At 17.2% G+C, this 17,809-nt stretch overlaps 4 protein-coding genes across 4 annotated transcripts; 3 read left to right on the forward strand and 1 right to left on the reverse strand.

Annotated features, from left to right (window-relative positions):
• Nucleotides 1-974: 974 nt before the first annotated feature.
• On the forward strand, nt 975-3,234 carry PRELSG_1331800 (thioredoxin-like protein, putative; the record flags this gene model as incomplete). Its single annotated transcript, XM_028678851.1, has 3 exons — nt 975-1,040; nt 1,208-1,281; nt 1,458-3,234. 3 exons carry the CDS (start codon nt 975-977, stop codon nt 3,232-3,234), a joined length of 1,917 nt encoding a protein of 638 aa, XP_028535956.1.
• A 942-nt stretch (nt 3,235-4,176) lies between these two features.
• On the reverse strand, nt 4,177-6,849 carry PRELSG_1331900 (ATP-dependent RNA helicase, putative; the record flags this gene model as incomplete). The annotated part of the gene is made up of 1 exon (XM_028678852.1): nt 4,177-6,849. The coding sequence occupies one exon, from the start codon at nt 6,847-6,849 to the stop codon at nt 4,177-4,179; it is 2,673 nt and encodes an 890-aa protein (XP_028535957.1).
• A 2,688-nt stretch (nt 6,850-9,537) lies between these two features.
• On the forward strand, nt 9,538-13,503 carry PRELSG_1332000 (conserved Plasmodium protein, unknown function; the record flags this gene model as incomplete). The annotated part of the gene is made up of 1 exon (XM_028678853.1): nt 9,538-13,503. One exon carries the CDS (start codon nt 9,538-9,540, stop codon nt 13,501-13,503), a length of 3,966 nt encoding a protein of 1,321 aa, XP_028535958.1.
• Nucleotides 13,504-14,362: 859 nt separating this feature from the next.
• On the forward strand, nt 14,363-17,085 carry PRELSG_1332100 (DEAD/DEAH box ATP-dependent RNA helicase, putative; the record flags this gene model as incomplete). Its single annotated transcript, XM_028678854.1, has 2 exons — nt 14,363-16,880; nt 17,042-17,085. 2 exons carry the CDS (start codon nt 14,363-14,365, stop codon nt 17,083-17,085), a joined length of 2,562 nt encoding a protein of 853 aa, XP_028535959.1.
• Between the last annotated feature and the right edge of the window lie 724 nt (nt 17,086-17,809).

Here is a 17,809-nt window from a genome sequence, read left to right on the forward strand (position 1 = left end):
AATAAATAAATTATTAAAAATTTATGATATCATAAGAACAAGACATAAATACTACAGATTATTTTTAAAAACGATTTTTTTTTCTTTTTTTCTAGGTAGAATATTTAATTACAAAAAAGTTACATATTCTTAATTTATATATAATATTATTTTGTTTTACTCTTATTCTGAGGCCATATTTATATTATTTTTATTAATAAAAATTGAAAAGAAAAAATATATATCGTTATAAAATTTCTTTTAATTCATTATTTTCCATTTGTTTAATTGTTTATTTCTCATACATATTATTTAATATTTAATACTGTTTGATAAAAACAAAAAAAAAAAAAAAAAATTCAATTTGGTTTGTTATAAATTATTATAAACAATTCTTTCCTTTTTCTTAAATTAATTATATGTAGGTATATAAATATTGTATATACATGTATGTATATATGTATATAATACTCACCAAATTTTGATGACATACAAAAAAAAAAAAGTCCTTATTTCTTTTTTACTCTACATATTTTTCATCTTTTTAAGAATTTATAGAAAAAAAAAAAAAAAAAAGTAAAAAATTGAAAAATTAAAATTATTAAGTTACAATTTCAAATTTATAGAGCATTTTTCACTTTAACTAATCTCTCGTTGTTTCCAATAATTGTTTCTATGTTATTTTGGAAATACAAAGTTTTTAAATTCACAAAAAAATTATAAAAAAAAAAAAATCCAAAAAAATAAAATAAGCAATGAAAAAAAATAAAATAATGATATAAAAAAAATATATCAATTTAAAATAATTAAGTAAAAGAAAAATATGAACTTGAAAAAAATATAAGTTAAATGATTATACTCATATAATTGGAAATATTAAAATTATAGAATGATATAATAAAATAATATAAAAAGCTGTATAAAAAACTTAAATACATATTAAATAAACTGAAATATAAAGAATTATAATTCCAAATTTTTTATTTTATTTCATAATGATGATAATATTTCTTTTTTTTATTTTTCAATTTTTTACAATTTGTATTAAAAATGTGAATTCAGTAGGAACTTAAGAAAAATTTAATTATATTTAAAAAAAATTCTTTCAATATTATATTATATATAAAAAATCATATCACATAAGAAAATATGTATTTATAATGCATATAAATATATATATATATTATATAATTTCATTACATATATTTTTATAAATTTTTTTTTTAAGGTTTACCATAAGAGAGCATTTCCTATAAACAATATAAATGTACCAATAAATTATCAATATAATAATTACAGGAAGTAAAATAATAATTTGAAAAAAATATAAATAATGTATTTAATTAATAATTTATTATTTTATATATATATATATCTCTTTTATCTTTATTTGGAATATATTTTACTCAATTTTACTTTATACATATTATTTCTTTTTTTTTTGTTTTTAAAATTTTTTCACAATTAAAATTTTTTAGGTTTGCTTATATAGACTTAAAAAAAAAAAAAATTGAAGAAAAAAAAAAAAATGGAGTAGACAACAATGTAACTATCAAGAAATGTCCACTGAGAAATATTACTTTAAAGAATTTTGTTAGTGTAACTGGAATATCGATACCGTTATTTTTAGGTAGTTTAATGATATATAGTAAAATGAAAAATGATAAAAAGAATTTAAATGAAGCAGAGAAAAATTTTGGAAAATATTTATATAAACATGAAAATGATCAATTGATTAGAAATTATGTCGAAGAAGATAAACCCCTTAATATATATAATAAATTTAATAATATATATAATAATTTTATAACTTATTTAAATTTTTATATGAATATAAAAAAAGTAAATACTAAGGACAACTTAAAAAATTATACAATTTTATTTTTTCATTCTTACAATGTGGATAAATTTTTACGCTCAAAAAATATCAAGACATATGTTGATAGATTAAAAGATATTTATAAAGAGATCAATAAAAATGGCGATGTTAATATAGTATACATACCTCTTGATAACAAAATTTTATTTAATATAAAACATTTTAATAACATGAACTGGTATAGTGTATTGTTTAATGATAAAAAACTAATCTTAAAATTAATTAAAAAGTATAATATTATGAATATTCCAACAATGGTATTATTAGATAAAAATATGAATATAATAAATGATAATATAAATTATTTATTATTATATGAAAGTAAAGATTTTCCTTACAAAGATGTTACTAATTTTACATATATAAAATATTTATTTGATAAAAATAATAATAAATTCAGTTTAAAAGAATTAGACTCAGATTATTTATTTTTTTATTTTAACAATGACAAAGAAAATAAAGAAGATATTCAATCCTTGTTAAAAATTAAAAAGAAATTATCAGAGAAAAATATAAAATTCGACATTGTTTTTATAAAAGATATGGAAAGAAAAAAAGAGGACAAAAATAATAACAATGTTAATAAAAGCATCGATACATCAAATAAAAAAATAAATGTACAAGAAAATACTAATGAAAACGATAAAAAAAAAATAGAAGATAATGATGATGATAATTCATTAAGCACAATCAATTTAAATGATACAGGATCAAATTATGTTAATGAAAAAAATAATTATATAGATGATATTTATTATTTAGGAAGTTTAGAAAATAACATCATTTATAAACTTTTATTATATGACATTTTTGATATTACTTTTAAACCAGTAGGAATTTTAGTTAATAAAAAGGGAAAAATTCTAAATAAATACATTAATATCAGTAAAAAAGATAATGAAATTGCTTCTTTTATTTTAAATAATAATAAAAGTTTAAATGAACAAATCAATGAAAAAAATTACATGTTCAAATATGAAAATATTAATAACCTAAGTAATTTAAATGTATTTGCTCCTATCTTTATTTTATTTAGTGATAAGTTAGACTTTGATTTATTAGATCAATATAACATTTTAATTGAAGAATACAATAAAAATAGAAAAGGAAAAAAAATTAACTTTTACTTCTTATATAATGAAAATAAAAAATACGAGGCTTTAAAGAAATTATGTTCTGTATATGATACAACTGAAATGGTTATATTAGATTTATTTAATCAAAAACTATTTAAAGAAAATGCAAATAATTTTAATATTCTACAAGAAAGAGATGGAAAGAGATTAATATCTAAAGAGGATTTTTTTAATTTTATAAATAAATATTATGATGATGATTTATATTCATCTACAATTAATTTATCTAAAGAAGTATAATTTAATCAATTTATTATATATATATATATATATTCAATATAACTTTTAAAATTTCATAATATACTTTTTAAATTTTTATTTATAAATTTTTAATATTTTAAAAATTCACTTATAAATATACCCTTTTTTTAATTATATAATATATATTTGTATATTTATCTTATATTCAATATATTTTTTTTTTCTATATAGATTTTATTATATAAAATACAACATTATATGAGTACTTTATTATTATATACAAAGATATTTATATCTATAAAAATTGAAAAATATATAATTTTTAATACATTATAAATATTTTTAAATATATAAAAGTTAATATAAAATTTATTTTGATTGATTTCTTTTAAGAATATATATTATATATTTTTTTGTTATAAATTTTTTTTTCTTATTTTTTTTAATAATATAAAGTTTATTTTTAAAAAATTAAAAATTAAATACACGTTAATAATTATGACAAAATTATTTTATTTTTTTTTTTTTCACATAACTTTTAAAATGCACATATAAAATACTAATAATAAAAATTTAAATCTAAAAAGATGTCTTTACAATTTTTGTTTTATTCTTTTCTTTTAAATTTAAGGAAAATAATAGAATTATAAATTTTTCTTTTGTATATATATATATATGAAAATAACATATAATGTAATGTCTTTTACATAATACTGAATATACGAAATATAGAAACAAAATTTTAAAATTAAAAATTTTAAACAAATAAAATTTCCATTAAAAATATAATTGGGTAAAAAAAAAAAAAAATTAAATAAAAAACTTTAAAAAATGGACAAGTTTTAATTAAATGAGATGGAATAAAATCATATATACAGAAAAAAAATGAAAAGTTGTACATTCATAGTCAAATCATATGATTTAAAAAGAAAAGATATTAATAAATATATGTTTATGCATTAATATAAAATTATATAATTATTATCTTTTATTTTTATTTCTTCTCTTTTTTATTTTTAATTTATAAACTTTTTTTTTTTTTTTTTGCTTTTTCCTGTTTATATTTAGAATTTTTTTATTCTGAATAATCATATTTTTTGATATGTTCATACTAGAAAAATGTTTATCAATTTTATCCATATTCAATAATTTATCATATTCATCTTCAGTAATTTTTTTTTTTTTTAACTTTTTATATAATTTTTCTTCATAAAATAAGGAGTCAATTTCATTTTCTTCCATTTCTCTTTTTTCGTGTTTCTTTTGAACTATTGTTTTTCTTTTTTTCCTTTGTTTTTCTTTTTTTTCATTATTATTATTTTCCTTTTTTTGAATATTGGAAATTTGTTTTTTTTTTTTTATTTCTTCCATATTTTTCATATCCTCTTGTCTTTTTTTTTCTTTCTCTTCATTTTTATATGGTATTTCAAAAGTGTTAATTTTTATTTTTTTGAAATTTTTAATCTTATATTTTTCCTTGAATTTTGGTATTTTAACTAATGCAAATGCATAACATAAATGTGATAAATTTAATTTATTAAAAGAAAAAAGGAAACTTAGTTGATGATTTTTATAGAATTCTATATATGATAAAAAAGCTTTTGTTGAAAGTAAAAATATTTCTCTATATTCAATAACAAAAAAAACTATATATTTTAGAAATAGCATAATCATATTATTTAATAAAATAATGTTCTGTTTTTTATGAGCAGTGTGTTTTTTACTTAAAGAACTTTTATCTCTTTTTTCCTCCATTTCTTCACAATAATTTTTATAAAATTTTATAAAAGAAATCTTGTATGATAAATCTTTTTTTTTTTTTTTGATCATTTCTAATGCATTTTGATCTATGCTATTTTCATTTTTCATTAAAATTTTTTCATAATTTATCATATTTGTATACATCACTGTTTTCTTAAAATTTGCAATATTTACATTTTTATTTTTTAAAAAAAATACATATTCTTTTTCTTTTTTATTTAAAAGAATTATATTTTTTCCACTTTTGTTAAATCTTCCAGTTCTTCCACTTCTATGAACATAAGTAATATTTTTGTTTGCAACATCATAATTTACTACCCAATGAACATTAATATTTACTCCTCTGCTCATAATATCTGTGCAGAAAATTATTTTCCTCTGATTATTTTTTATATCCGTTATTTTTCTATATGCGCTAATTCTTTTTTTATCTTTCATTTTTCTGTGAATTTTTAAAAATGTAAATTTTTTATTTCCTATATATTTATGAATATAAGAAATCATTTTTGAAAATAGAATAACTTCATTTTCATTGTATATTTTATATTTATTGTTAAGCTGTAGAATTTTGGCATAATTTTCCTCTTTATTTTTTTTTCCTGTATTAAAAATATTTTTGAATAAATGAAAAAAAAATTCAACACAAAAGCAAGTGGAAAAAAATACTATAACTGTTTCGTTATCACTTACAACTGTGTTTAAAAACTTAAAAAGAAAAAAACTTTTGTCTATATTTCTTAAAATAATATAATAATTTTCTATTTTTTCTGGTAATTGAAAATTATTTAAAACCATATTACTTTTATTAATACACTTCATAAAATTTTTCTTTTTATCTAAAAATAAATTATAAAACTTCTCTTCCTGCAAGCACGTAGCGCTGCATATACAAGTAGAATATTCATTAATGAAAATGCTTTTTATTATATCTTTAATGTAATTTATATAACTTTCTTCTAGTAACTTATCACCTTCGTCTAGTATTAAATAATTTAATTCATTTGTATTAAAATATTTTTTATGCTTATTTAATAAAACTGATAACTTTCCTGGTGTTGAAACAATAATTTGATATCTATTTTTTTTTTTTTTTTCATTTCTTATAATTTTCAAATCTTCGTTAATTTTAACTGCTCCTCTAAATAAAAGAGCATTCAAGAAAAAATTTTCTTTATTTAATCTTTTAAATTCTATGTTACATTTATAAGAAAAATACAGTCTTATAAAAAATAAAAATTTATTTATTAAATTATAAATTTGTATACATAATTCTCTAGTGGGTGTTATTATAATTCCATATATATTTATTATTTCATTTTTTTTTTTTTTATAAAAATCACAGCATAATTTATTTTTTATGTCATTTGTTATGCACTTATTATTATTGCTTCTTAGAAATTTTTCCCTCATTTCATTTATATCTATCATATTTTCACTATGCTTATTTTTATTTATTTCCTTTTTATTCACTACACTTAAATTATTATTTTCTAAAATGCTTTTATTATAAGAAATAAATTTATTTATATTTATGTCAATGATAGAATTACATTTTTCGATATCTTTGTTTTCAAAAAATTCACATATATTTTTAATACTTTTCTCATTGTATGAAAATGATTCTTCATTATCTTGGTCTTTATTAAATTCTAAATTTTTTGCATTTATGTTTTTGTTACTTAATAAATTTTGTAATAAGGGAATAACAAAGCATAAAGTTTTTCCACTTCCTGTTTCTGAATGTAAAAGAACATTTTTCTTTTTTATAAGAGGTGGTATGGCTTGTTTTTGAATATTAGCACAAAAAATATATTTTTGAATAAATAAAGCAAATATTAAAGCCTCATCAAGGTTAAGTTCAGTGAATAAAGTTTTTTTTTTTTCTTCATCCATCTTTTTCATAATATAGTAAAATATGTAGAGTCATGTATAAAATTATCTTATTATATATTAAATTAACATCTTTTTTCTTTCTTTTTCTTTTTCTTTTTCTTTTTTTTGTTTATGTTTTTGTTTTTGTTTTTGTTTTTTTTATTATTTTCTATTTTTTTTCTATATTTAATTTAAATACTTGGTTATATTATTATAAATTTCAGTATCCATTTTTTTTTTTTTGAACGTTTTAAAATTAAAAATATTCAGCTTATTTTGCTAATACAACTGAATTTTTTTTTTTTTTTTAAAGCATCTTAAACACATGTAAATATATTTTTTTTGTTCATTTTTTTTTTTAAATATTTTCTTTAGTTTTTTTGTTTTGATTCTTATACGAAAGAAAAAAAATTTCATCTTTAAATATATATTTAATAAATAATAGTTTTTGCTTTTTTTGTTTGTAATAAATTTTCATTAAGAATAATTTTAAAAACATAAAGTATTTAAATATATTCATGTTTTTTTCTATGCATATAAATAAAAAAAAGAATGAGATATATAAGAAAAACAGAAAAAACTAATGAAAAACTTTAAACACATGTTCAGTATTTCATTTTTATAGGTATTATATTCTTTTTTTTTCTTTAAAATTCTTTTTTTCTTAACGTAATTATTACATCTTAATATTACATACACAAGTTTTTATAGCTTTCAATATTTCCTTATTTATTCATTACTATTTATTTTGATATTCTATAAATAGAATGAAGTCATATAATTTTAATAAAAGAAACCCCAACTAATATTTATCATATTTGGTGGATATTACATATTATATTTCTATATTCTAATCTTTTTTTTATTTTAATTATAAAAAAAAAAAAATTAAGCATTGTAGCATTCGAAGGTAAAGTGATTAAAAATAAAAAAATATTAAATTATCAATACTTCTAAAGTAAATAAAGTTATTTAAAATTTTAAACTATTACAGTTAATTTAACATTCTTTTAACTTATTTTATTTTTAATTTATCCTGTAGTATACACATTATATTTTTACTTTTAATTATAATTTTTTAAATTGTATTTTCATGTATGTATATTTTAAGATAAAAATATATATATATATATATATGGTATAAAATTTTATTATTGAATTAGAAAAAAATAAGATTTTAATATATTTTTTTAGAATATATATAAAACTAATACATGTTAATATAAGGTTTACAATTTTGATTAAAAAAAGAATGATTGTCTTTAAAAAATTTAAATTTAGACGAAAGTTAACTTTTTTAAATCTTATAAGTTATTTTCAGAACACTATAATAGAAAAGAATATATTATTTCTCAATTAATAAATAGTAAGATGTTGTACTTAATTTTTTTGTGAATATTTTTAATTAATTTAAAAATTTCTAAACATCTTTCATGAAATTTTAATAGTAATTTACTAAAAAAATTGATTTTATATTATATATCTTTTTAGAAAAAAAATTATAAAAATTTAAATGAAGTCCTTAATTAAAAAAATTTCATATTAAATTTCATAGATTTTTGTGATTTACATATCATTTTTAAAAAAAATGAAATAAAAACATAACAAAACATTTTAAAATGCACTTCAAATTTAAACTTCTAAAGTGCTTTTATTTGCTGATATATTTAGTATGTATTACTGTCAACTATAGTTGAATTAACTAGTGCACATATTAATTATAATTTGAATAAATTTAAATTTTTTAGATAGTAGAAAACTTTTATAATATAAAAAATTTATATATAAAATTAAAAAAATATACACAATAAGTAGTAAATTTATTATTAAAATATAGTTGAATATTACATTTTTGTTTTATTTTACTTTTTTTTTTTTTTATTTCTATTAGAAATAAAAAACCTTATAAATACGTTTTACACAAAATTTTGAATTATATATGGATAATTCAATTTTTGAATATTTTACCAAAAAGACAACTTTTCAATTTAAATATATATTTTAAAAAAATAAAAATTTTCAAATAGATGAAACACGTTGATCATTAATTTAAAGAAAATAAAGAAATTTTATCTAAAAAAAAAAAGTTCTAATTTTCATTCTATTCTTTAAAAATTAAATAAAATCGTATTGTTTATACATACAATAATAATTTTAATTTTTAATCATTTATATCATATTTTCAATTTTCTAACACTTGTAAAAAAACACAGTCTCACATTTATTTTCAATGCATTTTTTTATTTTAATTATATTTTTAAAATTATTTTATTTATAATTAAATTTTTTTTTTTTTTTTTTTACTTTTTTTATTAATTCTTTAAGTATATTAACAATTCTTCAATAAATATAATATATATGAAAATATGATATATTTTAAGTATTTAACTACATCCATTGAACCCTTTATAAATTTTTTTTTTCTTTGTTACATCTTATTTTTAACTTTTAAATTACTTTTTTTTTTTTTTTTTTTTTTTTCTATTCCATATTTTTAACCAATTATACATTTTTTTGATATAAATTTTGAAAATCATTTATTATTAGTTTTTTATAATATTTTCTTTAAATTATACTTAAAAGCAAAAATATGTAAATGTATTATTGTTAAATAAAAGAGGAATTTTTGAATAAAGAAACCAGAATTTAACCGAACATATTACAAAATCTTAAAAAAATAAAATAAAAAAAAAAAAAAAAAAGACAAATATGAAGTTAAATAGTTTTAAAAATTCTTGTCAAAAGTACGCAGTTTTAGATAAAATAAAAAAGAAAGAAAACAAAAATTGTAGCATGCAAATTGAGGAAAAAAAAAAAGAATACGATAATTCTATTACAACCAATAGAAGAAGTACTAGATTAATACATCTAAATAATGAGAGAACAAACTTAGAAAAAAAAAATAAATATGATAAAAATGAAGCAGTAAATAATAAACAGAAACTTTTAAATAATGGTGAAAGTAATAATGTTATGTGTAATTTTAAGAAAGAAATATTATCGAATGGTAATAAAAATAAAATACCATATGATAAAGAAAAGTTATCAAAAAATAACAAAAGAAAAATATTAAATCATAATAAAGAAACTTTATCTATCAATAAAAAAAAAAGTATATTAGAAAGTAATAAAAGAAAAGTATTAAACGATAATAAAATAAAAATGACAAACGATAATAAAGCAAAAATTCCAAATAATAGTAAAAGAAGTATACTAAAAACTACTAAAAAAAAGGATATCAATGATAGTAGTAATAAAACATCAAAAGAGCTAGTAAGTAATAAATCAAAAAGTAAAAAAATAAGCAAAAAAATAGTTCATAAAAAAAGAACTGATAAAAAAATTATTAAAAAAAGCATATGCAAAAGAAATGTGAATCTAAAAAGCCACAGAACAAAAGGAGTAATTAAAGATTCAAAAAAAAAAATAAAAAATATATATTCAGAAAAAGTAAATAGTTCAGAAATTTTACAAAATAAAAGAGAAACCAACAGAACTTATATATCTGAATGTAAAATAAAGAAAAAAAATATTTTTGATGATAAGGTTAAAATATTAAACAAAGATAAAAATATATTACAAAAATATGATACTGTAGACACAACTTTAAATAAGAAAATTAAAAAAACCAACGATTATTTCATGGCAGACAATTTCGTACAGAAAAACCTAAAAAAAAGAAAATTAACAACAGTAAATAATAGTAATAGTAGTAGAATTAAGGAAATAAATAAATTCATAAAAGAATTTACAAAAAACAATAATTTAAATAAAAATTATTTATATAATAGCAAATATAATTTATATAGCTATGGTAAAGGAGATGTTTTTTATTATTTAGAAAGAATAAATTACAATAATGAAAAAAAAAAGGTAAATAATAAAGTAAAACTAAATGTTATATCTGAAATAATAAAAATAAAAAAAAAAAAATTTATAATAGGTTCGTCAAATAGGAAATGTGATTTAGTTTTAAAAGGAAACATTGAAAGTGAACAATGCGAATTAATATGCAAATGTGTAGAAAAAAATGTAAATAAGTCGAATGATAAAAATAGGCAAATAAACAAATATAACTTATTTATTATTAATAAATCCTCTAGTAAAAGTACAGTATTAAATGATTCTGTTGTAGACTTTGAACAAATAAAAGATGAAGACAATATATTTTTAGGAATGGATGATACATATCATAAAGATAATGCTAAATATATCTATAAAGTGAAATATAACAAATTTGCCAATATTTTTAATTCAAATAATTTATGTGGCTATAATGATCATCACATAAATATCATATCTAATAAAACAGAAAAAGGTAGAGTAAGTAAAATAGTGTCAAACAATTTTTCATTAAACAGTCAAAATAAAAAAATAAGAGATTCTCAAGAAAAAGAAGAGGAATCTAAAATAACTATATTAATATTTCTTATAATTGAAAATGATTATATTTTAAATGAGCCGATATGCCATATAAATTATGTAAATTGCTTAACTATTTTAAATAATACTCCTAAAAAATCATTAGAAAATGAAAAATTATCAAAAAATACTCCATCTATTAATAAAATGATAAAAGAGGATTCTCCTAATACTAAATTTAATGAAAGTTTTCAAAAGATAAATAGTATTTGTCAAAGTAGAATATCGCCATTAGGTATAAAAGACTCAATTAAAAAAGAAGAAAAAATAAAAGGAATTTTAAAAAATTCAAATAATTCTAAGGAACTACCAGTTACATTATTAAATGCTTGTGCTGAGTTATGTAAAGAAATAAATAAAAGTGTGTCAAAAGAAAATTGTAAAGTAAACAGTTTTCTTCAGAAAGATACACCCATTATAAATAATAATTGTACTACATTAAATTCTATTAGTTATTCTAATAAGAAAGAAAAAAATAATCTACAATATTTAGAAAAAGATCAGAGGCATTTGCACAATAGAAAGCATATGAATAATATATATAATTTATTTCATAATAATTTTAGTAGCAACAGCTATAAAGAGAATAAGGATGATGATAATAATGAAGTATATAACTATTGGAATAATAATGGAATTAATACTAATAAAAATGAGAACAGTGATAATAATAAAAATAATAGTTCCAATCATAATAATATTTTTAAACATAATAATAATAATAACAAAAACATTTGTAATAACCTGCACTATAAGAATATCAACTGTAATAATGAAGATATTGACATTAGTAAAAATGAGGATAATGATAATATTATCATAGGTAAAGATAATAAGAATTATAATCTAAATAATGATATAAGTAAAAATAATAATAATAAAGACAATTGTAGCAATAATAATAATATTATTTTAGATAACGATAAAACTAATAACAGCAAAAGTAATAATATTGTCATAAAATATAACAAGGATAAAGATAACAATATAATTAATAGTAGTATCTTAAATAATGATAACAATAGTAATAATAAAAATAAAAAAGATGGTAATAATAATAATTACAGTAACAGTAATACTAATGATACATATAATGATAAAGATAATTATATAGAAAGCATTAATGGTGAAAGCTACAATAAGGAAAACATTGAAGATAATAATAAATCTAATAGTTACTTGATAGATAATGAAATTGATAAAGATAACTTTATTTCTAAAGATGAAAGCTACAATAAGGAAAACATTGAAAATAATAATAATAAATCTAATAGTTACTTGATAGATAATGAAATTGATAAAAATAACTTTATTTTTAAAGATGACAATAATAATAATAAATTTAAAACAATAAAAAGTGTACATATCTGTAAAGATAACATTTTGAATAATAAGTTAGACGATAATATATATAAAGAAAAAAAATTTAATTTAAACTTAGTTGAAAATGTGAAATTTTTAGAAAACAATATTATAGACAAAACATCATTAAAAGATAAAAAAGGAGATGAAAATAAAAAAATAAATAGTGGGAATTCAAATTACAAGGAAAATAATAGTTTCGATTTACAGCCAATTGATTTATATTATAAATTAAATTATGAAGATATATATTTGAAAAAAAATATGAAAGTTGAAAAAGATGAATCAAATATTAATATGGATGATAATTTATTTGTAACACCGATAAAGAATGGATTATGCATAAACAGTAATAAATCAGTGTTTTATGATTGTAAGGAAGAAAAAATTGATGATTTTACCCCTGTTAAAAGTAAAAACGAAGAACATTTAAGATCTTGTGAATCTAATGAATTTTTAAGAAACTCTGAAAAAAATTTACTTTCATTTTTATATTCTAAAAATAACGAAAATATCTCAAACAATAATTTCGTTTTATGTTTGAAAAACGAGGAAGAAAAAGAAAAATATGTAAAAGTAATAGGGGAAATAAAAGTTAAAAGAAACGCTAATTTTTCAGATATAAAGCATAACATAGATGTAAAACTATTGGATAAAACGATTGAATTTAAAACATTAAATAATAAAAATGATTTGAAATATGAAGATATTTCAGCAAAAAAATATTCCATTCATTTAAATGCTTTTTCCGATAAATTGGATGAAACAAAATTTAATGAATTTTCTGCATTACATTTAGATTATATTGACAACATCAATTTTTCAGATTTAGATATTTTAGAACCATTCGAATTAAAAAAAATGTTATTTATAAAATATGAAGATGTATAATTATTCTACAACATATATAACATTACTTTTCTTTAATTTTTAATTATTTTTGTCATCTACATTTACTAAAATATCAAAAAAATATTTTAATTCATTTTTTAAATATTTTTTGTCCTAAAATCTTTTTTTTTTTTTTTTTTATGTTTTTGAATATCTAAAACATTCTTTTTTATTTCTTTAGAAAAGTTGTGAATTTTTATTTTTTTATTTTTTATTATTAGTTTATATTTTTCGAATTTAATTTTACCTATTCTGCATAAATATATTTTAATTTACCTTAAAATTCATTATGAAAAACCTTTTTGTTATTTTAACTCTTTTTTTTTTTTTTTTAAATAAAAGAAAAACAAATATAAACAAAAAAAAAAAAAAATAATAAAATTATTTTTTTGGTTGTTTTCAAATGAAATACAAGTTATTTTTTAAAAGAAGTTTAATTTTTTATTTTATTTTTTTTTTATAGATTTATAGAGAAAAAAAAAAAAATTAAAATTTCTTCAATAATTGTGATACAATAAATCATTTATAAAAGAAATTACATTTAAAAAAAATAAAATTCCAGATATTTTATTTTGATTTATTTTTCTTACAACTATATGGGTAAAAAAGGCTAAATGCTTTTATTAATTTTTTATAAAATTTTTTTTTTTCTAAAATATTACAATTTTATATATTTTTTTAAAATAAAAGCTTAATATTTTAATATAATTCATTCATTTAGATAAAAAAGAAAAATATAAAATTTTAAATTTTGGAGTTTTTTGAATTATTTTTTTTTTTTATGTAAAAAAATGAAATAATTGTTATTCCATGAAAAAATATATCATAAAATATTAAAAAAAATATTAAAAGTCTTAAGATGTTGGAAAAAAAAGAAAGATCAATTAAAAAAAAAAAAATTTATAATAAGAATTATATTCACTTAAAAAAAAAAAAGAAAAAAGTTAAAGCAAAAAATGATTCGGAATTTTTAGATGAAAGAGATCATTTGCAAAAAGAAATTGATGAGAAGTTAGAAAAGTTAGTAGAGGAAAATAAAAAGAAACGTTATGATGAAGAATGGAAAAATAATTTTAGGAACAATGATTGCAGTGAAAAAAAAGATAAAAATGAATATAATGAAAAAAAAAAAGAAAAAAAATACAAGAATAATTTAACAATAATTGACAAAAATGTCTTAACTTCTCAAGAATTTAAATCCTTACCAATAAGTAAAAGGACATTAAAAGCATTGAATGAAAAAAATTTTACGTATATGACTAATATACAGGCTGTATCCATTCCTATAGTTTTATTGAATAAACATATATATGCTCAAGCGCAAACAGGAACTGGGAAAACTTTATGCTTTTGTATCCCGCTAGTTGAAAAAATGTATAGAAACAGTATTGATTGCTATAATAAAATTTTAGGTGGGCTAATAATAACTCCAACAAGAGAATTAGTATTTCAAATCTTCGAAGTTTTAAATATGTTAAATAAATATCATAAACTAAATATTTGTTGTGTTATTGGTGGAAAAAATGAAGAAAAAGAAAAATCAGTTTTTAGTTATGCAAATATTATTGTATGCACAACTGGAAGATTATTATATCATCTAGAAAATAATTATTTTTGCAATTTAGATTATTTAAGTACTTTTATAATTGATGAAATAGACAAATTAATAGATAAAAGTTTTTATGATAATTTGAAGAATATCTTGTTATATAAACCAAAAGAAAACTGTCAAATATGCTTATTTTCAGCAACCATATGTAAATTCTTAAATGTTATATTACAAACATTTAATATAAAAGATTATGAATATGTAAGTATTAATGATAATGATAAATATATAGAAAATAACAATGTTAAACAAATTTATATTGAATGCAACATATATGATAAAATTAATTACTTATATACATTTTTATTCTCTAAGAAAAATAAAAAAATTATTGTTTTCTTTTCCACTTGTAAACAAGTACGTTTTATGTATGAGGTTTTCAAGAAAATTAAAGTAGGTGTTATGAAATTTTTACAATTACATGGGAAATTAAAACAAACTTCCAGATTAAACACTTATCATTTTTTTTCTAAAAGAAAAAATTTTACGTGTTTATTTACTACTGATATTGCATGTAGAGGATTAGACTTTGCTTCAGTAGACTGGGTTATTCATTTTGATTTTCCTGAAAATGTTGAAACTTTTATTCATAGGTCAGGAAGAACAGGTAGATTTACTAACGTTGGTAATAGTCTTATTTTTTTAACTAGTGAAATTGATAATAAAAATATATTTTTAAACGTATTAAAAGAAAACAATATAGAAATTAAAGAAAAGTTTATTAAAAAACAAAAGTTATTTGATATAAGCAATAAAATACATTCCTTAAATGCAGCTTTTGTAGAAATAAAATATTTAGCTAAAAAGGCATTAATCATATATTTGCGACATTTATACATTGTTATGAAATTTAAGGATATAAAAAAAATAGATTTAAATAAATTAGCATATTCCTATGGATTAATTGAATTCTCCAATTCAATGTTAGAAGAATTAGACTTAATTGAACAAAAGAAAGTAGAAATAAAAAAAAAAAAATCAAGATTAGAAAAATTTTTAGAAATATTAAAAAGCAAAAAATTGAAAAAAAATAATAAACATAATGAGGAATTAAAAGATGATGAAAATAAATGCTATTTAAATGGTGAGAATAATGATATTAATGATGATGATAATAGTAAATATAAAATGAAAAGTAAACGAAGTTCAGATATGCATACAGGAGATGATTTTAAAATGAATGAAGATTTGTCAAATATAAATATAAATGAATCAGATGATCTATTTACTCGAAAAAAAGTTGAAATTCAAGATAACATTCCTTTAATGTTTCCAAGTAAAAAGAGAAAAAAAAGGGTTAAAGTAGCTAAAACATTAAGTAATAGTGTTTTGTATGATGATAATGGCAATGAAATAATTGACGATAATGTTAAATTTAAAATTTTAGTAAATGAATTAAATGAAAAAAAAATATTTGAGGAAGAAAATAAGGAAATGAATGATAATATTACTTGTAATGAAAAAGCTTATATTGAATCTTTAAAAGAAAAGGTTAAAAAATGTAACGAAAAAATAAAAATAAAAAAAATAAGGGAAAAAGAAAAACTTATACAAAACAAAAAGGATACATCTAGCTCAGTTGAATATTCAGATCAAAACGTATATAATTTTAGTGATAACAATGAGCAATGTGGGGATTCAAGCAGTGATAGCCAATGGCACAAATATGAAGAAAATACAAATGATCATTTTATTAAAAATAATGAAGAAAAAAATCTTAAAAAAGATAAAGATAAAATAAATAGGAATCAGAAAGACAATCTCAATGGTAAAATTCACATATATTTTTTTTTTTTTTTTTCTCCTTCCTTTTTTATATTCAAAAATAATTTTTTTTTTATCATTTTTCCAAATTTCATATATTATAGAATCATTTATATAACCTCATATACTTTATTAATTAATTGTATTAATTTTTTTTTTTTTTAGAAGATATATCGGAGTTAGAAAATAAAGTGATGATGTTTTTATAAAAGAAGCCTCTTTTTTTATTAATATTTTTAGTGTAGCTATTTTTATAGTAAAAAAATTAAAAATTTCATTTTATTAATATTTTTTTGTTATAAATTGTTGTATACTAGTATAATTTTTTTTTTTTTTTTAATATAAATAGTAATAGCAAAATTTAAAACATACATATTTTATAAAAAATTAAAAAGTTAATTTGTGCATTCTTGTCTACATTAGTTTTTGTTTATGTAATATTACATAAATTAATTAAAATTTAATGCAATATTCTTCCTCTTTATGAATCCTTGATAAAATACCACTTATCAATTGTTAATATTTATATTTTTTAAAGTAGTTATTAAAATTATGTACAAATTAAAGATTATAATAATATACAAATTAATATATATACTTTTTCATAAAAAAAAAGTAAAGGAAACGTATATGAAATAATGTAATACTAAAATAGTTTTAATTTTTTTTAAATGAGCATCCCTTTATTTATGTATCTTTTTTATTTAATAGCAAAGTATAATTCCAATATTTAAATAATAATTTATGTATATTTACTAAAAGATATAAAAATATCACTTATTTTTTATTATGATACTTTGTTAATCTTTTTGCTATTTAAAATTTTATAATTCATTGTAATAATTGTACATAATAAAAATTTTACAAAAAGGACTAAACGAAAATATAAATGAATCAAAAAATATAATTAAAAAAGTTAATTATTAAAAATAT

The sequence above is a fragment of the Plasmodium relictum genome, assembly GCF_900005765.1.
Source record: "Plasmodium relictum strain SGS1 genome assembly, chromosome: 13".
NCBI lineage: Eukaryota > Apicomplexa > Aconoidasida > Haemosporida > Plasmodiidae > Plasmodium > Plasmodium relictum.